This window comes from Perissodus microlepis, chromosome 7 (assembly GCF_051167445.1).
Source record: "Perissodus microlepis isolate ML-2025 ecotype Zambia chromosome 7, ASM5116744v1, whole genome shotgun sequence".
Classification (NCBI taxonomy): domain Eukaryota; kingdom Metazoa; phylum Chordata; class Actinopteri; order Cichliformes; family Cichlidae; genus Perissodus; species Perissodus microlepis.
In genome coordinates this window covers 5,202,310-5,227,789 of record NC_140467.1, presented here as the reverse complement: position 1 = coordinate 5,227,789, position 25,480 = coordinate 5,202,310, and the positions used below count along the sequence as shown (strand labels likewise).

The 25,480-nt window shown below is 40.3% G+C and overlaps 1 protein-coding gene across 1 annotated transcript in view; it reads right to left on the bottom strand.

Annotated features, from left to right (window-relative positions):
• The window catches only part of b4galnt4a (beta-1,4-N-acetyl-galactosaminyl transferase 4a), a 145,595-nt gene extending 123,078 nt beyond the window's left edge, over positions 1-22,517 (bottom strand). Inside the window, exon 1 of the mRNA XM_084932971.1 lies at positions 20,838-22,517. Coding sequence (XP_084789097.1) covers positions 20,838-20,979 — 142 coding nt within the window. The 5' untranslated portion in view covers positions 20,980-22,517. The remainder of the gene's footprint in view (positions 1-20,837) is intronic.
• Between the last annotated feature and the right edge of the window lie 2,963 nt (positions 22,518-25,480).

Sequence of the window (25,480 nt, the reverse complement as noted above, 5' to 3'; positions counted from 1 at the left end):
AGAGGCTGAAAACCTTTTTCATGTACAGAAAGTGAAAAAGACTTTCAACCAGTCACTTCGGAATTTTCGGAAGTGAAGATAAGGGACGTCCAATTACCAGAACGTCACCTGAAGAAAACATTTTTTTTCTTTACACTGCAGTTTACGCCACAGTCAGAGCAGCCTGCTGTACAAACCTCTGACTCTTCTGCTCACAGTCACTGACGTTCCACACGTCAGTGCGCATGCCCCTCTGTGCTTCTGCTGCTCTCGCCTTGGCAAGTGGGTAGGAAAGGGGAATTGTGAATTATGAAATTGGATTATGAGTTCGGGAATTCACTGAGCCCCATATTGTCTCTCAGATGCTCGAGAGAATATTGGGAAGGGAGAATTTTAATATTTTTGGAATAAAAAATGAAATAGAACGGCTGTTGCACTAACATGCTGGTAAAAAAGAATAAAAGGATGCTTTATGGGGTGGTGAAGAAAAGGCGATTTGATATGTCTCAGTAAAAAGCAGCTTAACAGACTTTTAAAAAAACATTAAAATAAATAACGTATTTGTGTACAAACTAAAGCACTGAAAAGCAAAATGAAAAATTATAATGAATAATAATTTTAATTTTGAGAAAAATATGATTTTACAGTGAAAGAAATGTGTGGTATGTCTATTGCATGCTATGCTATTCTCTGTTTATTTAAAAACAAAAATCATGCTTTTATAGGCTAGATAAGCTTATCAAGCAGCAAATTCACTGAACTTTTATTCATTCAAATACATGTACAAACACAGTGATAGCTGGGATTCATATTTTTTTTAAATTATCTAAAACTTTAATTTAATTTTCAGTTCAATTTTATTTATATAGTGCCAAATCACAACAACTGTTGCTTCAAGGCACATTATATTGTAAGGCAAACACCCTACAATAATACAAAGAAAACAATCCCCAACAATCATATGACCCCCTATGAGCAAGCACTTTGGCAACAGTGGGGAGGAAAAACTCCCTTTTAACAGGAAGAAACCTCCAGCAGAACCAGGCTCAGGGAGGGGCGGGGCCATCTGACATGACCGGTTGGGGATGGGCGGATAAAGACAGGAGAAAGACATACTGTGGAAGAGAGCCAGAGATTAATAATAACAGATAATTAAATGCAGAAAGGTGTATAAACACGTAGCAGGTGAAAAAGGTGACTGAAGAAGAAACACTTAGTGCATCATGGGAACCCCCAGCCACCTAAAGCTATTGCTTGTCGCATAGGGGGATATCATATCCCAATTAAGTCCAAATCTCATGTTTTCCATATGCACACTATTCATTTGAGCCCAGATTTAGACCCTAATAAAACATTTTCTCTGCATTAGTTTTTTATCTCTTCCTTACTCCTGACCCACAGTAAGAACTTATGAGTGAGTGGGGCTCACACATGTAAATACAAACTTAAAAAATAGATACAGTGCTGTGAGAAAGTAGTTATCCCTTCCTTACACTTACATGTTTCAGATCATTAAACAAATTTTAATAACAAACAGATACTCAGTAAATACAAAGGTAAGTTTTCAAGAGGATATTTCTTTTAAGAAAAAAAAGGCATTCAAATCAATCTGACTTATGTGAAAAAATGACCCCCACCCCCTCTTGAATTCATGAATTAACCATGAGTAACCACATATTTTGGAACACTGAGTTCAAAGAAAACTCATTGACATATATCAGCCAAGAAAGGGTTACAAAGCCATTTCTACATCTTTGAGAATCCAGTGAATCACAGTAAGAGCCATTATCCACAGATGGAGAAAACCTGTAACAGTGCTGAATCTTCCCTGGAGTGCCCAGCCCACCAAAATCACTCCAAAAGTGCATAAAGGACTCGGGCCTTAAAAGAACTGAGAACAACATCTAAAGAACTTAGTTAAGGTCAGTTTATGTTTCAAAAATTTAAAAAAAAAAAAAAAAGGAAAGAGTGGGCAAAAACGGCATCCATGAGTTCCACAGAGAAAACCACTGCTGACCAAAAAGAACACAATGACTGATCTCACATTTGCCAGAAAACATCTTGATGACTTTGAAGTCTTCAAAGTACGAAGAACGAGCCATGGCCACATTCGGATTTGAAGTCTTCAAAGTCATCTATGAACCAATGAGACAAAAGTTAAACTTTCTGGAAGGTTTGCGTCCCGTTACATCAGGTCTAAAACCAAGCATATACCACACACCAACACTCCAATGTGGTGGTGGTAGTGTGGTGGTCTGCAGCTCCTTTGCTGCTTCAGGACCGGGACAATTTGCTGTGAGTTATGAACAATTAATTTTGCTCTCTGCCAAAAAAAATTAAATAAAAAAATCCTAAAGGTGAATGTTCAGCCATCAGTTGCCCTGAAGCTGAAGCATACTTGGGTTTATGGAGCAAAACAATGATTGCAAAAACACTGGCAAAGTCCACCTTGAACAGCTCAAATTATTATTTTTTTAAAAGCAGACCACTTTGGATGGCTTAGCAAAGTCAAAGTCCAATTGAGATACTTTGGCATGACCTTAAACAGGCCCTTCATGCTTGAAAATCCTCAGTGTGGCTGAATTAAAGCAATTCTGCAAAGAAGAGTTGGCGAAAATTCCTCCACATTGATGTGAACGACTTGCTGTCAGTTATCACAACTGCAGTCATCACAGCAGTTCTTGCTGCCAAGGATGGCACAGCAGTTATCAGGTTTTTCACATCGGGTCAGGTAGGTTTGGATGGCTTTTCCCCCCATTAATAAATGAAATCACCATTTGAAAACTGCAAATTTCTCATTACTCAGACTATCTTTGTCAAATATTAAAAAGTGTTTGATGAGCATTGCAAATATCCAGAAAAACCCCCAGAAAGAGTGCAAATACATCCTCACAGCACTTTAATTTTTATATTTAATCATAAATGTTAGGGGGATTTATTAATGCCAGGAGAAGAGATTCCTGTAATCCATGAGAAATTTGTTTGTGACTTTTCTTCATGATTGAATGCCCTGTGCTGTATATGAACAGCCTGTTTTACTGATAATAGAAAAGCAATAACAAAGCATAGTGACAGAGCTCCCCTTTTTATTTTGTTGCCTGCGTTGTTTGTGATTTTGTTGTTGCCTTTGATGTGTACCAAAGTAACTATGCAAAAGGAAATGCAAAAAAATGTAGTCATTAAAACCAGCTCTTTTAACCCCAGAAACATTCGTAGGCACACGCAGACACAGCTGTCTAATTATGTGGACTACAAACATATCCTGACATCTCAGCTCTCAGACAGACGCGAAGGAAATGTTAGTTACCACATGATTGCATGTGTGCACACCCATTCAGCATCAGCAAAGCACTGTAGGCTAGATGTGTCTATGTGGTCCTAAAGCCTTCTGACACCCCAATCAGCCTAACTCTCAATTAGCAAATCTTAAGACACTTAAAGAGAAAACACTACAGAAATGCCGGGAGAGATTAAACAGAAACGGAAAGACATTTAAAAGAAAAGTTCCAGAACGTTAAGGAAAAAAGCAACTGAAAGGAAATTTTGCAGGTGCCGCCAAACATCCGACTGCATATCAGTTTCTTATTTATTTTATTTTGTTTTTACCATCCTGTTCCAGGAATTATGATATTACACACTGACCAGCTTAAGCTTACATATTCTTGTCAATAGAGAGTTAATCCTACAAGTGTGTGGCTCTTGTGTCATTAGAAACTGTGCTTTACTTTTCTCCTGTCTCACAAATAAGCAGTCAAACCACAGAGCATGACAAGAAAATCGCACAGCCTATCTGTGTGGAGAACAAGATGACATAATGAGAAGATGTCTTTATGTGTCATAATGCAATGTAACCAGAACCTTTTATTTTATAAGACGCTTCCCTTCCTGCAGTCACTTTTCTCAACTAGCAAAAGCATAAAAATATACTGGGGTTGGTTTCACCAGGACATTAAAGCATTTTTAAGAGTCTCTGCTGGGAGGGTAATGCAGAAAGGAAGTAAAATTTTCCCAGGGTACCGGCGGGATTTTTCAGACAGCTCAGGTTTACATCCAGATTATTGCTTCATATTCTTCAGAGGTGAAATTGTACATTGAGCCCATATACTCACTGTCACTTCAAAGGCTTTGTTGTCAGCTGAGGGGCAGCAGGCAGAGACTACTCTGGCTTCCCCAGAGCTCTTAAAAATTCAGGGAGAATAGCAAGTTAAACAGAGTCTGGCTCTGATTGTTCACTGGTCACAGGCGGGTAGTAATCCAGGTCTTAAATAGCTATAAAGATTTTTGAGTGGAAAATAGACTCACCTAATACTGACCTGCTACTTACTCTTCTCACCCTCTTTTCTCGCTCTCCTAGTATTGACGCTCTGTTCTCTCAGTCCCCGAAACAATCTTCTACTCTACTCCACAGCCATACAGAACAGAAACCTCGGTTTCTCTTCAAGTTGCTGAAAGTAATTTTGGAAAATGAAGGTGATGACTACCTGAGGCAGGGCGAAGGAAAAGTTGACTCCACAGAATGAGTGACACGAAAAATCACAAACTGACATGTTTCCCTTAACAAGTGAAGTTCACGAGTTTACAAGTTGGACTAAATGAAAGTTTCACCCCAATGATTGACTCCTTGCTCTGTATTCATGTTTGACCTTTTAGCCCCAGGGCTGCAAAACAGACTTCTGCAAACAGAGAGAAGCAGGGGGTGTCTGTCTTTTTGTTCTTTTTCTTGCAAAAGGGTTGACAAGGAATAAAAAAAAAAAAAAGAAATTTCTATTATTCTGAAAAGAGCTTTAACTCCATAGTGATGTATTCATAAGTGTCTTTATTTACACCAACAAATGACGGTGTGATTTCCCAGGCACAATTCAGCTGCCTGACCATAATTTACACATTTCTGTTTTTCTTACATAATAATAAAATAAGTAATTCTTATAAATAACTGGGGTGCTTAAATCTGAGAGGGGAGAGGTTTGTGTTTTGCTCTGACCTGAATACAGCACTGAAGTTGCTGAGGGCTGCAAGCTTGTCTGAGCTAACAGGATGAGGTTGTGAGGCCAGACTCCCAGAGATGCTCAGTCAAGTATAAACAACCACATAGTGTTAGTAGGATGGTGGACAGAGAGAAGAATGATGATTTCATTTTTAGGTTGACTTTTAAACTAATGTCCAGTTCATTCATCTTCCAAGGGTGACTGGGCTACTGCCACTGCCATGTGTGGATGTGAGGACAGTATTTTGTGTGCGAGTGTGTATTGTTCACTGGGGTGAGGTGTCAGCTGACTCATATGTAGCTGTGTGAGTCAAGCTGCTGACAGGAAAATGTAGCAGTAGAAAGCTGATACAAGCTTTGGCTTTACTGTCATTTAGATAATACCGTGAGCACACAGAAACACTTGCTCACTCAGTGCATACGGACCTCTTCTATATGCCAATTTCAGCACATTGAAAGCCAACATGCCTTTTTTTCCCACATGTTCAGCACTTTTACAGTTTTCTCCACTGATGTCCACAGATCCCACTACCCATTTATGACAACCTTAACAGTACAAAGCTTCGCTTTATGGCGGAGAACAATTTTATTCCCTTTGATATGGAATAAAACCTCAGTTTGACGTAGCTTAACAGGTCTGTAGGTTTGTAAAATATGCAGAGTTCACATTGATCCTCTTTTAAAAGAAATCTCTTGGCAACTCGAGTCTGATAATATTCTCTTTTTTCTACTTGTCACGTTGCCCGCTCCACAGCTCATGCACCTATTTTCCTCGCAGCTGGAACTGAGAGGGCAAATGTGAATGTTTCCAGAGTTAGGTTCCCTGCAGTTTAAATAGGAGGCATGCAAGAAAATTCTACCCACAAATGTCTGTGTGTGTGTGTGTGTGTGTGTGTGTGTGTGTGTGTGTGTGTGTGTGTGTGTGTGTGTGTGTGTGTGTGTGTGTGTGTGTGTGTGTGTGTGTGTGTGTGTGTAGTACCCCACAGGTGCGGGCTCCCACAACCCCGGAAGGAATAGAATCAAGGCAGCAAAATAGGAATCCCCCGCAGCATATGAATGAGCACAGAGTGCTTGAATAAAGGGGACGGATATAGCGGAGGACATGAGTGCGGCTGGGTGTGTGGGTGTGTGGGTACCAACAAGGATAATATCAAACCCAGAGGGATAGCAGCCTGCAGCAGGACACAGGTGCTACTTTCTCTGAAAGCATCGCACACAGGCAGCATTCTCTCACTGTAGCACAGACAGCAAGAGGTGAAGGGTGAGAGAGACAGAGTGAGAGAGCTGCATGTCTTGGCACATTGAAATGATGGAAGGCCACCACCTGCAGAAAGACCAACCCGAAGTGGAAAACCCACACTGTGGGAAACTGAAAGAGACACACAGGCTTCACATCTCAGATTTTTTTTTTTTTTTTTTTAAATGGTGTGAAAAGAAACCTTTTTGTTAGCCAGGCTTTAGTTTTTAAAGGTACAGTTTGGAAGACCTCACCTATGTCAGTCGACTGCAGTGAACCGAATTCTGTTTTCTGTTTTCTTACTCCTCCCAAATCAAAAGCTTTATACTTTTGTGGCCGCTACAGAACAAAAAGATCAAAGATGCTACATGAACGTCGGCAAGACCAAGGAGCTGGTGGTGGACTTCAGAAGGGGTCAGCACAGAGACTACAAGCCCATTATCATCAATGGAGCTCCAGTGGAGAGGGTGCAGTCCTTCAAATATCTTGGTGTCCACATCTCCTCAGACCTGACATGGGCTGCCCACATTCAGGTCCAGACCAAAAAGGCTAGGCAGTGCCTGTATCACCTACGACAACTGAGGAAGTTCAGGGTCTCTCCAAAGATCCTCAGGATTTTCTATACAGGCGCTGTGGAGAGCATCCTCACACAGAACATGACATCGTGGTTTGGGAACAGCTGTGTGAAGGACCAAAAAGCTCTCCAGAGAGTGATCCGTACAGCAGAACGCTGCTGCAGGATTGCTCTCCCCCCGCTTCAGGACACCTACACCAGGAGATGCCGGACTAGAGCAGCGCAGATACTGAAGGACCCGTCCCATCCTGGCAACAAACTGTTCCAACTTCTGCAATCTGGTAGAAGGTTCTGCATCATCCGGGCAAGGACAGAGAGACTCAAGAGGAGCTTCTATCCCCAAGCCATCCGGGCCCTAAACACACACACACCCGCCCTCTCACATCATCTATAATTGACTGAGACAGGACTCTCTTCCAGACACTCTAAACCAAGGCACAATGTACATTTCAAATTCCTTTAATTTTAAATATGTTTATATTGTCTATTCTGTAAAATAGTCAGATGTCTATTCATATTAATGTACAGAATTCACCTGCTTGCTTTGCTGCTACTACTGCACATTCACCCAATGTATATACTATTTTTATACACACATACATATGTATGTATATACACATATATGTATGTGTGTATGTATGTATATACACATATATATATATATATATATATATACATGTATGTATGTATATATATATATATATACGTATGTATATATATATATATACACATATACACATATATATATATATACATATACATATATATATATATATATATATATATATATATATATATATATATATATATATATATATACATATATATATATATATATATATATATATATATATATATATATATATATATATATATATATATATATATATATATATATATATATATGTATATATATGTATATATATATACATATACATATACGTATACATATATACATATACATATATATACATATACATATACATATATATATATATATATACATATATATATACATATATATATATATATACATATATATACATATATACACATATATATACATATATATATACATACATATATATATATATATATATATATATATATATATATATATATATATATATATATATATATATATATATATATATATATATATATATATATATATATATATATATATATATATATATATATGTATATATATGTATATATATGTATATGTATATGTGTATATGTATATGTATATGTATATATATATACATATACATATATATATATATATATACATATATACATATACATATATATATATATATATGTATATATATATATATGCATGCATAAGGAGCTGTGTGTTATACTTGTATAACTATGCATGTGACAAATAAAGAACCTTGAACATATCTACCCGTCGAGCAGAAGCAGGCAACTGCTGAATCACCTTTAAAATCCACCCCTCTCTCTCTGCAGCTACTTTCATCTGGGAAAGACTACTGTGCCAATATTTACCCTCATTTTATCCCGACGCTGATCACGTCGTCTCTTTTCTGCGTTTTCTCTTAACTCTGATCTTTCATATCTTGAGTCTGAAGGTGCAGACACAAATTAAAATTTGCCTCCACGGCAACTGAACACCTATGAGTTACCCGCCCCTCTGCCTCTCAGTGGTCTCTAGCTGCATACACAAAACGGGATTAGGTGGAACGGTGATGTCAATCTCCAAGATTGTATGACGACTGATGGCAGGGCAACATGACCTCTTCCACAAGCCAGTGCTACGTAAACTTAGTTTGCATTTCTGAGAATATGTCAGTTTGTTGGAAGACATAATTACACATTAATTAATGTACATTTATGAGTACGACATTATTTCTTTCCTGTTAAATAAATTCAAAGGTGAATAAGGTGCAAGTCTATTTGCAGGGTTACCACTGAGAGACAGACAGCCATTCATGCTCACATTCACACCGATTACCCTAAAATATATGAGTGCGAGAGGAAACTGGAGTACCCAGAGAGATCCCACACATGCAAATTCCACACCGAAAAGGCCCCAGCTAGTCGTGGATTCAAATCCAGAACCCTCTTTTTGTGCCAATCTTTGTGTTTTCCACCAAAGCAGCAGTGCAGTCCAACACTGGCACAGAATGATGAAGAGGACACAAGAATCATCCTTTTTATCTTCTGGTCATTGTATCTAAGCATAATACATCAAACCCCCTTAAAACATCACAACGTGGACCATGAAGTAAATTATACACAATACACAGCACCTAGCTACACAGCAGCAGAGAGCTGCCTGCTTGAACTCAGACATACAACGTGTACAGCAAACACATGTAAAGAAGACCGAACTGAGGGTCCAAACTGTGCGATTCCCACAGGTACATACAGCTCTGACAGTGTAAAAAGCTATTTAACGTTTCAATAACCTAATCAAGATGAGCGAAACCTTCACCTGAATGAGCATGTCTGTCTGATCAGGGTAACAAGCAGAATCCACTTCAATCTGTGACGTCTCGGCTTAACATCAAGGATGCTCTGCTGATTGGATGATTTTTTTTCTCCCCCCAGAGCACCAGCTAGTTTTAAGGGCACTCAAAGAAAAACAAATTACTCTTCTTTGCGTGCAGATTCGATACACGTATGTGAGAGTGTGTGTTTCACCTTACAAATGTGCGACCTGAAAGCAGATTAGTGTGGAGAGGCAATATAATCAGCAATCCTCCAATTCTAAGCAAAGAAGAAAAAAATGAGAGGACGATAGAGAGGAGAATACAAGGTCTATGTGTGTGTTATCCTGCTGCATTGACCCTATTTGCAGAAGGGTCAAATCCCACACTCAATTTTTCCATCACTAACATGAGCTGTTTAAGTGCATAGGTATGGAAAACTGTTGCAAACATAAAGTCTCCTAGATTTACCCTCAGGCGTGCGCATTCAAAAAAGATCCACAGAGGTATAAAACTGCAAAACGTTATGCATAAAAACATCGACACTAAGCTGGGAATTGAGTTCCTGACAAGGACACTGGCTCTGGAAGAGGCGTTGACACAGTTTTTGCCCACAGCTTAGCAGTTTTAACCAAAAATTTTTTAAAAAATAATAACAAAAAGTCTGATAAAAGCTTTTGTTCATGTGCAACAAGCTGCAAAATGACTCAGCAAACACAATTAACAGTCAATGTAATAGTAATTATTTTGCCGTTTAAAATTCTTTTTTCAAAAAATATCTGCGAGTTACACGAGTACGCTTTGTTGTCACTCATGATTATACTCGATTCTATTAAGCTGAAAACAACAGAGATGTCTGGAGATTGCACGGGAATATTCTTCCAGCTGCAAACTGGTTTATTTCTAAAGCAGAACGCTGACATCCACACTCTGGTCTGAGGGAGACAAAAGCAGTTAGTCACGCTTTGCTGCCGAGTGCACAACGATATTATATTATAAGAGGGCAACCCCTGAAGAGTGTGACAACAGTCATCATGACAGCGGGCTCGTTTATTTATTTTCGTCTTCGCCGGCCACATTTAATAAGCTTTTGAACAGGACATGATTGTTATTGCTCAGATTAAAAGTGTGACCTTTAGTAAGTCACACAGCCTTTTTTTTAATGAAAATTGAATCATATATCCTGATGTATAGGCCACGCTCTACATCTACTGCATATTTTAATGTCACTGCTGTTTTTACTTTAAATGCCCTTTTAGCAGTTTTATACATGCATATAATTTCTCTTGCTAGTTACTATTGTTTTTATTTTGGAGAGAGGTGAGCCAGGAGCCACGCATTTATTTGTATGGACTGAATGATTTCTAATGCACAGAGCAATAAAGCGTGAACTCTGCATCACTCTGAGCAAAATGCCAAATAATTCCACAAACAAAGACACAACCTGCTTTGAATTAAGAAACCATCTGTCTTGTTATATGCAAGTGTACAAGTGTATACACACACACACACACACACACACACAATATGCAAACAGATCTATCCATCTACTTGCCAGACCCACATTAAATGCAGCACATTAGAAATATTGCTATATGTCCTCCAGCACTAAACATATACAAGGCCTTGGATGCTTTCTCCTTCTTCTTTGTGATCTAGAACAAGATCACGTGATCTGAAGAAAAAAAAAGTGCTAGACCAATGCATTATACCCATCGGCTCATTGCCAGTTCTCCTGTCCTCCCCAAGAAATGTAAAAATATCTCATTTCCACCAGCGGGGCAGGTAGCAGAAGCCTCTTTGACAGAGAGATAATAGAGTTGAATCATTCTGCTCTGCTGAAGAAGGTGAATCTCCATGTCAAATGCACCTGGATGGAAAGCTAGCATTTGTCCCACGTCTCATTTGCAAATGTAAAAACGGATGTAAAAACAGGGAGTGGAGATGCATGTGTCATTTTTTTTTTTTTTGCTTTCCCACAGAGGACAGAAGTGAAAGAGAAGCAAGAAGAAAATGTAAAAGCAGGAGGGAAATGGCAGATAAGAGGGTGGAGGAGGAGGTGGAAGAAAGCGTGGTGACATAAAATGTACAATGTACCTCTGTGAGATGAGCTTTTAAGGATGTCCAGTGGGCACCGTCCTACGAGTGAGCAATAACACTAAGAGAACAAATGTTTTGCTCAGACGTGTGCTTTGATAAAAAATTATTTTAAGATAATTAGCGCTCGAGTTCTTTCTTTTATATGCTTTTGCTATCCTTTGATTTCATTTGTCTTTTTGCTGTTGCTTTTATACTGTTAGAGCTAGCAGAGGGAAAATCCCGGATGACAAGCCAGACGACTCTTAGCATTGATATTCCACCGAGTTAGATATTGAAGGCTCGGCGTGACGTTTTGTCCTGGAGGAAGGAATTTATAGCAGTGCCTTCAGCTGCAGCCTTCACTGTGTTGGATACTGGGAAAACTGCCTGATACTGTGGGTGCTGAAATTTAAGAGTGAGTGAGTTTCTCATTCGGTATCTAATGGAAAAGACAACTTGGCCCAAACTCGGTCAGGTAATTCACATCGGTTGAAGCCGTAGGCAAGAGAAGTGGCCTATTAAGGATGCAGTTCCAAGGTGGAGAAAATCTAGCTTTGACAGTTAAATATTACCTCCCTGATTTAGTTTTTTGAGTTGGGGGGAGGGTTAAATTTTGTATTACACTACAAAACATCGAAGTAAGATATGTTGAGTGAGAAGTTATTTTAAGCTATAAATGCATAAAGATTCACTCGTGAAAGGTTTTTGTGTGGAGAACAATATGAAAAAAGTATACTGAATTCAGCTAACATGGTGAGTATTGCACTGGCTTATTTTAAAAAAAAACAATGTAATCCTCTAAAACTCTGACACATTCTTACTTCGAGAAAGATCATTTTTATAACTGTTTAAAAAAAATTACGGCTATAAACGGTCGAGTGTGTGCAGAAAACGTCTAGCTGCTCAGCTTGTTTACCATGTTCTTGCTTCTCTGCTTTCAGCATGACAGCGTGCTTTATATCTTCTTGTATACAGCTAGAAGAAGAGCAGCTCTTGAAAATCAAAAGTTGTCAATAAAAGAATAAAAAAAAAAAGATTTGAAAAGGAATCTTGCAACATAAGTTAACGTCCACTTCCGTGGCTTTGAGCTTTATCCTCTTATACAGCTGAATCAGCAGGATTAGTGTAACTGAGGCTCAGAAAAGAGGGAAAAACTCAAATAAATTTTGGCCATTACATGATAGCAAATTAAAAAGCTCGGTTAGTGAAGGGATGTTAAAATTCAGTGCACACTGCCGGATCTCCACTCAAAGCAAGCATGCACAGTTATGCAAACACAAACAGAGCCCCAGAGTAAACTGGAAACTTTCCTTTGCTCTTGAATACCTTTCCTCATGACCGGCCACAATAGGAAAATGGGAACAGTGTTTAACAGGCCTCGGGGAGCGATGCCGCGCTCCTTCACAAAGCGGCTCACATCAAGCTGCTTTGTGAATCAAGCTGGGCAGCAGGCCTTCGAGACAAAAGACAAAAGAATGACAAAGTGCAGCCCTCGTCCTCTCTCTTTTTCTTGCTCTCATGTCCTGCCTCCTTTGGCACTCCAACACGTAACCAAAAAATATATATACATAGACGGATATAAAATATGACAATGTAAAAAGGAAAAAACCTTAAGAGGAACCTTTATAATTCAGCTTAACTAAGCAAAAAGTTACAAAACTACAAAAGCGTCATATTTGAAAGCTGTCAGCAGGGTAGCTCCATCAGACCAACTGTGGAGCAGTGAGGAACCTTATCGTAACCACCACATTTTTTTTTTTATCCTTTTAAATATATAGCCACACATAAAATGCGGGATTTATAGTAATCTAAATGGTGGGAAAAGTCCTTAAATGTCAGAGTGAAGCAAACCTCAGACTCTCCCCCTCACTTCACCCGAGAAGCTTTCATAAATTTGATGAATTCCTAGCCCACCTCCAGATCTTCCCCACACTTGTAAATATTCATAAGTTTATGATGAATAGTAAAAATGTGCATGCCAGTGCTTTCAAAAGAAAACAGGGAATACAAGCGAAAACTACAAAGAGAGTTGCACACAGGGACAGTCAAGCTTCAGTCAATTTACTCTTTCATATCAAGTGTTTCCATTTTCTGGAATTTTTTGCAGGGCTTAAAAAAAATAGCATTCAAAGCTGGTTACAATGCAACCAACACCTTTGTCTCCATAAAGTCAGTCTATTCCATCTCCAAGGTTTATCCATCTCTCTCCTCTGATCCCTTCCCTGCCTTTGTTGCAAGTCGTCACAGCCTCCGGGAGAGGTGACCTTTTCCATTAACCACCGCCACAGAAAGCTCATTCTGAGCAGCAGGGAGCACACAGACACACACTCTTTGATGATTGATTGAAATCCTGCAAGGTCCGGATCGCTTACAGTAAGGCAACACCAAAGCTGATACAGCCCCAACACGGCACAGAAACCCCATGAAAGAAAATACTTTTTGCAGAGGTGGGGAGTAAAAAGCGGAACCAAACCTGAGCACGGAGGAAACTGACAAATCCCATCACGACAGGGATCACGAACGTCTACAGTCGATACTCCCACCTGACATCTGTCTTTCTGGCTCTCGCTCTTTTCTCTCTCCGTTTCTCACTTCTTAAACTCCCCAATTCATTCTGATTCAAACTCACCTCCCCTGTGTCTCACAGCTGTGTCCTATTAAATTGTCCAAATTGTGTGGGTTTTTACGAGTCTCTGCTGAGGAAATTGGTCTTAATTAAATCTTAATGGCGTTGTTTAACAATGTGATTGTAGAATTATTAGATACCCCCGCTGTATAATCTAGCTACACCTGAATAGGTTTCTATATATTACAGGAAAAGCCTTTCTTTAAGAAGGTAGCCTGACTGGCAATGTATTTGTGGCATAGGTCCAATGTTTTGGGAAGGGAGGGACCACCCCCTTTCTTTTGTATTTGTGGTTATGTATGTGTTGATGAATGAGTTAGCGTGAGCGGTAGGTAGTCTCATCTCTCTGTGAGAGCACACTGATAAAAGTAATGGTAAATGGCCTGTATTTGTCTAGCGCTTTACTAGTCCCTAAGGACCCCAAAACACTTTACACATTCAGTCATCCACCCATTCACACACACACTGGTGATGGCAAGCTACATTGTAGCCACAGCCGCCGCCGGACACTGGCGCCACCGGGCCCTCTGACCACCACCAGTAGGCAATAGGTGAATTGTCTTGCCCAAGGACACAACGACCGACACTGTCCAAGCCGGGGCTCGAACTGGCAACCTTCCGATTACAAGGCGAACTCCCAACTCTTGAGCCACGATCTCCCCATAAAAAAGTAGCTACAGCAGCTATTTTGTGTGTCTAAGCAGCCCCGGTATGAGTAAACTGTTAGCGTCCAGCTGTACGCTGTGCTCGCCACCTCCTAAAGGAATAAAGCGATGTTGGTGAAACTTTCCGATGCCTTTCTGTAGCTCTCCACTGTGCTGAGTTGACCCAGAGAGAAAGCTAGTTACCAGCTTTGAGCCAGACTAATGGTAGGAGCCACAAATCTGATGTATATACAGAGCTCCATGGACAGCACAGGCAGATTATTATGAATGTGCACCATAAGCACTAAATGGCTTCGGTCATGAGTCATAGCCACATCCTCCCATGATGCATTCTGCTGCATGTCCCACCTGTTGCATGAGAAGGGTGTCCTTCTTCTGCCCAGTCGCTCCTCCCCAATTTACCCCACCCCAACCGGCTCCCCACCTCGCCCCAATCATAGCAAGCGTGCCAGTGGGCAGACAGTGCCATCATTCAGCTGCTTCCTCTTCTGCTCGGCTAAACACTGGGCCTAAAGTGCAGACGGCAGCGAGAGCGGGGAGGTGTGCACTCACAGACACATGCAAAAACACACACGCAAAAAGAAAAAAAAGAAAGAGAAAAAAAACAGACTACATCACACATACACACTTGCTCCCTTTTGCACAAAATCTCTCTGTTTCACTCGCTTACTCTTGCACATACACAGACAAATCTCCTGCGGCAAAGCTGTGGCAGCAGGCCAGAGATCTCATCTGCATGGGGCAAAGCTGGTACCTTGATGGTGGCTCGTTAGGCAGGCCAACACAAATTTCATTAACCCTGAGGTTAACACACTCTGGACTTGTGTTTTTTCCAGTGCTTTTTACTGACCTATCAACCCGGCCTCTTTCGTTTCTCAATTCTATATCCGCATCTGTTAAATCTTACATGCAACACTTAGGAGTCATGAAATGCACTGTGGGCATGTGAATGCAACACATGCTGAGTGTGAAATATCTTTGAGCTGTTTTACATTCTGTCCAGCAGCACTGTGCAATTGCTTTAGCATTAGAAAGAAAATGCGAAATGAATTGCAAGAGGAAGCCAAAAGCGTTACTGAGGAAATACACAAATTCTGACTGTGTGTGCAAAAGGAAATGTAATCAAATTCATGTACTGAACGTATCAAAGGTGTAGGGTATCATTTCCCTCCCTTAATCCTTCTCTTGTCTCCACCTTTGACAGGCAGATCCCACCGCGTCCGAAGCACATCGAGGATGCAGTCTGAGCTGTTACAGAAACAGTTTATCCTGGCTGCGGAATAAGCCAAAGAAAGAGAGATTTACTGGGTTGGACAAATAAGCTGTGGGGCAGATTCATGGTTGAGCCTGTGGCAGTTACCCCAGCTCCCAAGACGCAATCTAACAGATGCCACACGGGTATACTTTTATGACTCAACTGCTGAAATGGAATAAGATGTCAAATTAAATGACAGTTTCATGCATAATGTTAATTGTTACATTTAATTATCTCTCAATAACGGTGAACGGAGGCAGGAACATTTTGAGATTCCATTTTCAATTTTCAGATCACAGCAAACGTCCACCTGGAAATTGAATCATGTGCTTGTATACCTTCAGAAACAGTTCTGTGTGGGACTGCAAGAATATAAATTGCAACAGTAGTCCGGCTGCAATTTCATAACTCAGTGCTTTCACATTTTACTTTGATGAAAAGTGCCCGAGCTCTTTCGCAAAGAAACAAGATACCAAAGTGGAAGCAATCTCTAAAATCCCAACTACCCAGCTGGGTTCACACCTGTCCCTCACTTCAACATGCTCAAACCATTCACCTGATGCAGACCTGCACACTGCGCTCTCGCTGGGCTCGACTAAATAAAAAAAAAAAAATACACCTAAGATATAAAACTATAAAAAGTTCCATAACTGCTTTTTACTAAGCAGAGGGTGTATATCTCTGTTTGTTTGCTTCTTTACCAACTATCAAAGTGCAAGTGGGCACTGTGGGTAACTGCATTATTTAGAAAGCTGAAAAGGAAGATATATTATTATATTCACCACTACATGAATAAACGATGAATAAAAAACTGCTATGTGTTTAAGATTTTAAATCCTGATAGATCACAAAGTCTCTATAAAGTGCAGATATATTTATTAACTTACTAATTTTTTATACATTTACATATTTTACCTCATTATACAAATGAAGACGCTGTCATTCCTTTTGTGTTAAGGTGTCGACTACTGCTTGATTGAGCCGAGGCTCTCAACAGAGACGACAGCATTCAGTCAGAATCTTGTACAGAGAAGTGAAACCCCACTACAGTTTCAAATAATACTGTTCCAAAGGACCATTTACATTTTAAATTACTGATAAATGCCCATGTTTACTTTAATGTTGTTTTAATTGGATATATTTTTATCTAGTCACTTCTTTATTTTTTGGTTTTCGGTAATTTCAGGCCTTCATGTAAAAGCAGTGTCTGTTACCAGTTTGGTGCAAGAGTGACCAACCATAAGAACCTCAAGAGCTAAAATTAGGAAAAGTGACACCGGAGGGCATGGTTACCATGACAGCGAGCCAACCTGAGCCTGCCGCTGCCGAGATACAACAACAACAAGCCAAATCAAACTTTATGTCCAACTGCAACTACATCTGAATGCTTGAATGTGATTATGTATGTGACTTGGTTAGTTTTTTCCCCCCTCAAGATTTATTACATTTTTATGACAACGCATCTATAAGATGCGTCTGTTTTAATTTCAAATTCCATCTAGATATTTAATAGATTCATGCTTCCTGGAAACCTATGAATGCACTTGTCTTCATAAAATAAGCTCCAAGCACCACATGCGCCTTTCCCATATGTTGTCTCCATGGGCAACCAAGCAGTCAAGCTGTTGAAAATCCTGAGATTTCCTCCTCTTCGACTTCCTCTTTATCCACGGTGATGCAAGGAAAGGTATGTTTGGATTATGTGCCGTTCGACAAACACAGGCACCACATCTGTGTTTATATGAGGGGTGGCTGCGTGTATGCACATGCATGAACCGCCACGTGTGTAATCGCAGTTAATCAATAGAGGGCTGTATGCAGCAGCAAGCTTTCCCCCTTTGCCTTCTCGCCCATTCCAGTGGACCTGTTGAAGCTGGAAAACAGGGGGGCTGCTGTACGACTGGGTGGCTAGGTAAATGTGGCACTCATCTAATATGCACTGCTGATTTACCTGCCAAAACACATCTTCATTAAAATTCAGATTAAATAAAGGCCAGTCTGGCCAGTGTGCCGTCATAAAACTATTTAATTATACCTTTTGGCTTTCGTCATAATCATAGGTGCAACAGCTAGCATGGCTTTCAAGAAAATATAATTAAATGCCCTAAGTAACGCTCATATATTTACAAATGTCTCATTAAAATAAAATTATATTTCTTTGACTGGTCTATTCAGTATATCATAGTCAATCATCTTATTATAAACATAGAAAATAAAGATTGTTGGGTTTGTAGATTCCCTAATGGGATATGAGAAAAAACCTCTTGGCCAACAGTTCCTTTTTCAAAGAGAGTCCAAAGGGTCAGAAAAAAGCTAGAAAGAGTCTACTCGTGTTTTATCCCTCACTTTACAAGCTACATGTGCTTATAGTGACAGAATCAATAGTTCACTTCATGCTTCCACCTTACAAGCTTTAAAATCACAAAAAACTAAGTGGACTGCCCATCGCCCTGTTGCCACTGGTCTATCACACAGATTCATCCTGTATTTAATAATTTAGTGGTATAATAATTTAGCACGGTTGTGGCTGACTTAGTGCTCTGAATGACGACAATCCTGAACCAAAGAGGCCTAATGACACTTCTAATGCAGATGCGGTCAGATTGAACATGAGCTGGTCTTTAACATGCCAGCACTCCTGCGCAAGGTTCTGCACCCATGTGTGAATAGCACAGTTAATACTCCAGTGAATTCCCAGTGAGCAGGTGGGCGTCACATGTCCTACCTCCTGCCTTCAGCACGAAAACAACGCTTTTCCACAAGTGACAATGCATCTCACTCCAAGTAGACCAGTGAAAAACAGCTCAGACAAAATATCCAAACGTTCGAATAATTTGGTTTACTTATGCCACGCAAAAGGTAAGTCGCTGGGTAAAACCAAAACAGAATCTTGCTCAAGGCCATCAGCACCCACTGAGAGCACTTTTCTTTCTCTGCAACACAAAGACTCTCATCAGACAGAGTTCATCCTTTCTGTTTCCATGTTCAAACTGGATTCTCACTTTTCTGCTTTTTTGAGAAACTATCGGAATACAGCTTCTCACAACATTAGTCACAATTAAGCTGGAATGGCCTCCGCTGGGCTCTTCATGCTTCTGTTTCTCAAAGCCCTGCTGGTCATAAGGCAGTAACACTTCATCTAGTGGATGATGAAGAACGAACAAGAAAAAAAAGACGGAGAAGATTGGGTCAAGATAAATCTAATTTCCTCCAAAATACAGACGACCAGAATGGAAATTTGACAGTGTCACTTCATATTGAAATAATGTCGTAATCAGGCCAAAAATGAAATTACATTATTTCTACCTGCCCCACCTCACTGCTAAGAATCAATTGAAGATTGTGTGGGGAAAAAAGAAAAAAAGCTGGCAGCCCAATATGAATATTTACACACTTCATAGAGCCCCATTTCCAGTAATGGCTACATCTCACTTAGAAACCCTTAGTGCGAGAAGGGACATGTTATTCATAAGAGGTTAAGTAAGTTGACCTGCTCAGATGCCTACTAAAAAGGAAGACAGTCAATTAGACACATAGATCGGTACTGCAAGCATAACAGCTTCCTTCCTCACCAGACAGCCACAGCAGACACGTCACAAAGGCAGTTTATTAAAGGAACCCTTAAGAAGACGAGCATAAGTATATTGAAAATATCTGTGTGTGCTGAGGTCCGTGATTTCACTCACTGAAAGGAACTGTCATGCTCTTGGGCTAATTAATGCAAAATCAGGAACGACACTGCAGCAATAGCAAAAATAAATAAATAAATCACAGGTAGTGAAGAGCTTCCATATATGTGAACACAGGTTATGGATACAAAACCATGAGTGTGAATATTTTCAATAAATGTAACCTTTGTGAATACAGCAGTTTAATGTGCATTTTTTATTCCTCGAGTGATCTGCAGTAAACCTGCAGGGAACAATAATATTTGCTTCATAAAAGAGTCAGTGTAGGAATACTTTGCTGGGCATTTATACTCAAAGCCCTGACACAACTTTACAACTAACTTAGCAGCAGTAAATAAATGATATTGGGCAGTCTCCAGCCCTCCATATGATTCAGGATTCTCATGATCATAAACTATATCTGGTCTGTCACTGGGGAAACCCCAGCACTGAGATCAGACACAATGGAATGATCCTTGTATGTCAGTCAGCCATGTGTGCATGTGCACGGACGGTGCCCACTGTTTCAAGGACATCATAATTATTGCATATCACTTTACACAGACAGCTGCAAGAGATACAGGCACACCAGCACCCAGCGTTAAATCTGAAGTAGGCTCGCCGGTGGTGTATTAGTTCCAGTACTTTTTATCATCAGCCATTCCTGTAATGCTCAGCATCATCTACTGTTACAGCCAGCCGCTACTGCTGTGCACTGTGGATAAACGCAATCAAGCCTTGGTAATAAGAAGGACAACAGCAGCAGGTGGAAATGTGCCTCTCGCTGCACTGCCCACCTTCTAATATTTTTCAGCCGTTGCTGTGACCTCTGAAGCCACCTTCACAAGCACCACTTTGATTATTGATGTTGAAGGTGAGGGCTTGACTTTGGACCTGGACACATAAACAGGTGCTTTTTTCTTAGCCTGGAGAAAGAAAAAAAAGCTCTGGCTAATTTATAAGACATGCTCTCACTCTCTCTGTGAGAGTGTTACTTGTTGTAGTATATCAGGTTCTACCCATCACAGCAAACAAAGGAGAGCAATGTGTCAAAGCCAGAAGAGCGTTTGTTTCATGAAAACATCTGAGCTACAACTATGTAACTGTTTAGAGACTGTATGGCATTAAAATCTTACTTTTCCTACCCATCCTACAGGAGCTCGCTATTCTAGGTGTTAACTTTATAGCAGTGTTACTTTAGATAATGATTAAAACAGTTTTCATAAAATGATTGTTAAATGTTTGTTTCCGGTACTCCTCTTAGAAAACTTGTATGAAACGAACAGACAGGTTTCTCTTAACAAAATCTACCTTTTCCGTAGTTGAAGTGTAGTTTGATAGTCTTGCCCTGGTTGATGTGCAGGTAAGTGAACCAAACCGCCGAGGTGAGCAGTACCAGCAGCAGCAGGAGCTTGAACTGCTTCCGGATCTTCTTCACGGGGAAGCGCAGCATCCTCGCTGAAACATCCTCCGGTAGGCGCCCGGTAGATGGTTAAAACGAGTCCGGAAGGCTGCTGACTGTTCGGGCGCTGCTGTGTTGTGTTTCTGGGCTGTTCGCGGCTCTGCTGAAGGACTACCTCTCCCAGTCACAGCGACGGCATCCCTGCGAGTGTTAACTACAGCCCCAATGCGCGTCTCGTCCTCCCACATCCACGGGGTGCCAGCAGTGCCAAACTCGTTGTATCCTCAGATCTGGTAGCAAACACCTCCGTGGCAGTCATCGTTTATGAATGCAGTCCGTTGTCTCCCCTCCCCTACACGAAAACCGCGGGTTCAGGCTTCCCTGCTGGAGTTTTACAGGCGTCCGAGGGGAAGCGGAGGAAAAAGGGACTGCGGATCAAAAGCCGCTGAGTTCTGCGACGGTGGGAATAAAATAGCAGTCCGACGATAATCTACGCAAATCCCCTAAAGCTCAAGCCCATGCTGACACCACGACGGTTTTATCGGCTACTCGAGGATCATCCACGACCACGGCTTTAGCGCAAAGTATCAAAGAGTGAGAGGAGAAGTGTAGTTTCCGAGATGAGATGTGGTCGCACTTAGCATTTCTGCAGGTGGGTCATTTAATCTTTTTACCGCCGAGCACAAATGAAGTGAAGTGGCCGTCAGTGAAACGCGGGCTACTGCCAGAGAAACCTGGAGGTAACTGGACTAGGAAGGGGGGGAAAGGTCAGGGTGGCAATCGGCCAAATGTCACAACCCTCCGCGCTCCATCTATTGTTAAACACAGCGCACACAGAGAGCTTGGCTTCCAATCGATGGCAGCGCGTTCAGCTGGAGCGCGTTTTTATTGAAGTCCGGGGAGAGGAGGGGCGATCAGCTGTCATCCTCGTACTCGGGTGGGTTTAAAGCCCAGCGACCAGTAAATATTACGAGATGCAGATAAAAAACCGCTCCATGGCGGCGTAACAAAGGTGGGTTACTCAAAAGCGACTGTGCAATAATTTGAGGTCCGGGGAAGAGATGTCCATGTGCTCTGGTTTCTCCGTTGTCTTCACAGCAGGTGCATTTTTTTTTTTTTTACCTCATTCTCCCAAAGTAGGCTAGCAGCACTGTCCGACTGCACAATTAACACAAGAAAGACCACAAGCAAGAGAGCACCTCACCAGGATTAAACAAATAAGCACAATACGTGGCACTGCTGGGATGCACTACCTTGTGTTGTTTTTTCTCTCATGAGCTTTTTTTCCCATTAAAACGCCGCAACAGCATCATCAGACCTGCGTGTCAACGAGCACTGGGAGTAAAAAAAAATAAAAATAAAAACCAGCTGAGGTCCAGGAAGGGTGTCGCGGAGAGCCCAGCAACAAGCTGAGGAATAACCGGGAGAGAACATGGTTTTGTTTTGCTACAATGAAGGAGGGTATCTCCAGTCCCTGCACAGCTCAGTACGCCCATCAATTGAGCATCTTACGGTGCAGAGCAACCTAACGTGAGAGGACGAGGAATGACAAGTCCGTCGTCCAATTACAAATACGCCATGGGCTCAGAGGAGGCGGGTCTATTTGTTTGCCTTCGCCGTTGCTTGGCACTCACACGATCCAGCATCCAATAGCTGAACGCACATCCTGAAACTTGTTCACCGTTCCTGTTTTACCATATCCCCCCCGAATTCAAGGACCCATGTTAATTAAATGAGCAATGATTAGTCGCTTTTCAGGAAATGAAGAAATAACTCGACAAATGAAACCGCTCAAATGGCCTTTGGAAGATTAATTAAACCACTGTACACCGAAAAGGGAGGCAAATCACATTTTATTCTAATTTTGGTGTTGGGTTTGTTAATTCCTTCAAAAATGTATTTCTAAATCAATTAGTTTCAGTAACACTCATTGCACGTTTTTTCTGATTAAAGCACACATTTTAATTCCTCGACTGGAGATAAATTTCATTTGTTTGCCAAACTAAATTGAAACAACGTCCCAGTTGTTTCAAAGAAAAATGATTTGGTCGGAATTACGATTTAAAACATTAATCGTAAGCCTAATACTTGAAGCGGAAGTGAGAAAATTACTAAATACTTCAGTCATGTCATTACGAGGCTGGAAACCTTGTGAGCCATCTTTACAAATGATCTAGACAGCCTTTGTGTGTGAGCTGTGTGGCGACACCCTGTAGACCAGTCAGGACGCACGCTTGACTGCCCCCCAGTGGTCAACGATAAAAAGAAACTATAACGAACGTAACACTAATTTAAGAAATAAAAATAAAAGAAACGATTGCATATGTGTGAAAAAGTTTCATGACTTGTTGTTGCTGTGAGGGGCTGCTAGTTATTTATATCTTATGAGTCCATAGTGCATACTTTTGTGTGTCGTATTTAGTAGTTTAGCTACAGATTTTCTTAATAAAAGTGCTCAGAGGTTCTTTTATTACAGCAGGCCCTGCCCAATGAATTCAAATTTCAAGTTTTAATCATTGTGGTAGAATTTGTCAGCATAACCTGCTCCAGGGAGGCTTTGGTGTACATTTATTAGGCTGTCTGGAGTTGACCCTTAAAAACTGTTGTGTTTGCATTGTAATGCATATTGTGATTTCCCTAAATCTTCCCTCTGACAAATACCCTCCATATAGTAACATTTAAAAAGACTCAAACTAAACCTGAAACTAATAAAAACTTAACTAAATCTAAACAGTTACACACAAAGCTACTCTGGAGAAACCTAAAGTGAACTAAAAACAAAATCCTGAAATGAAATAAAAGGGTAAGTAAAGAAAAATACAAAGTTTTATAAATGTTTTCACAATAAACTAATTGGAAACAGGAATATTTTTGCAGTTAAGCTAAAAATAGTTCAAAACAAAAACCATTACGTGTACTTAAAAAGTCAGTATGAAAGGAAAATGTGCACAAAAAGAAGAATTCTATAGCAGTCAAAACTACTTTTACACCGTGGGGCACATACAGCCCACACTGTTCTTAAGTGGGCCAAATGAGTACATTTCCCCTTTATGTCAGCATAAAGATGTTTAACTACACATTATGTCCCTTAAGTGTTTTAAAATAAGACACAGAAGTGCAACTTCAACAGCATGTTTCAGTTTTTCTGGATGATAAGTGTGTAAAATTACAGAAAAGTTCTGGTAGCTCGACGCCCAGACTCTCTGTATTTATAAAATATAAGTTTATGTTAATTCACACAAAATGTTTTTTTTTAAACCAAACTTTCTGTAGGTGGTGAAAAACAGGAACATGTTTGTCATTTAATTGTTTAACTGTTACTTAATTCCTTTGGTTTAGCCTGAATGGCCACGGGATCTTTATCAGCAGGAAAAGTCGCAAAATGTTAAACGTCCAAATATTTATGTCCTCCTTCACATTTTTCAGCTTTCCAGTGGATCGGATTGGAGTCTTTGCTGGGCCGATTCTAGACCCTGGCCTTATCTTTGACAGCCCCGTTCTATTGGTCTTTGTCAGTTTGGTCAACACAACTGGCACGAGGAGGCTTTGGTGTGTATATTTACTGGTGGCTGGGACTCAGCTGCCTTCAGAAAGATGTTTTTGTCTTTTAATACCTCAGAAATTTTTAAATACTGCTCTTGTGGTTTTTTTTTTTAAACAAATAAAAATGAAAACATCCATTAAATCAAAACTATAACTCATAAAAGAAAAGAAAATCTAAACTGCAATAACAAAACTCTTTCTGGAAACTAAACCAAACTGAAAACGAAGCATCTTGCTGTCTTTTTGGATCCACTGCTAGACTTAAACACAATACTGTGTTCATTATTTAGTGGCTCTATAGTGTAGTGAGTTACACATATACCTATCAAGCAAAAGATCCCCAGTTCATCTGTGGGAGTAGACACAAATCCCTTGGGGGTTGTATCAGAAAGGGTGTAAAAAAAAAAAAATCTGGCAAATCAAATATGTGGAGCTACCTGCTGTGGCAAACCCTTGTGAATAAGGCAGCAGCTAAAAGTAGCTTCTTCTGCTATAGTGATTATTTCCTACAGTACATACCATGTTGAGTTAGCATGGCACTGGGATGGTGGGAATGATAAAAAGGTACAAAATCATCTCAGTCTGGCAGGTGGTATCAAAGAAAGGGTTGGGGGAGCTGTCGGTCTGCTCACACCCACACAGCCTGCAGAAGATGTCTAAGTGACAATATCTGTGGGTGTGAAAGAACAAGGCGTGTACACATGTGATATATGAAATAAAAGGAGCCTCGCATAAACCTCTAGAGAACAAGTCGCCCTTTTGAATGACAAAATACATTAAACATGTTGTTTATTCCCAGCAAGATGTAGTTCCAGTCAAACAGCTGCAGCTATAGTAAGACACTGATGCTATTATGAATCTAGATAGAGATCAAAGGACACAAAATCTGTCCTATCATATTATGACCTCAATTTAGTTTGTCCCGACTGTCCCTTCTGAATCAGTTGGATCACAAACCATAATCCCCTCTCTCTGTGGATTAATAATGTAATCTTCAGAGCAAACACTG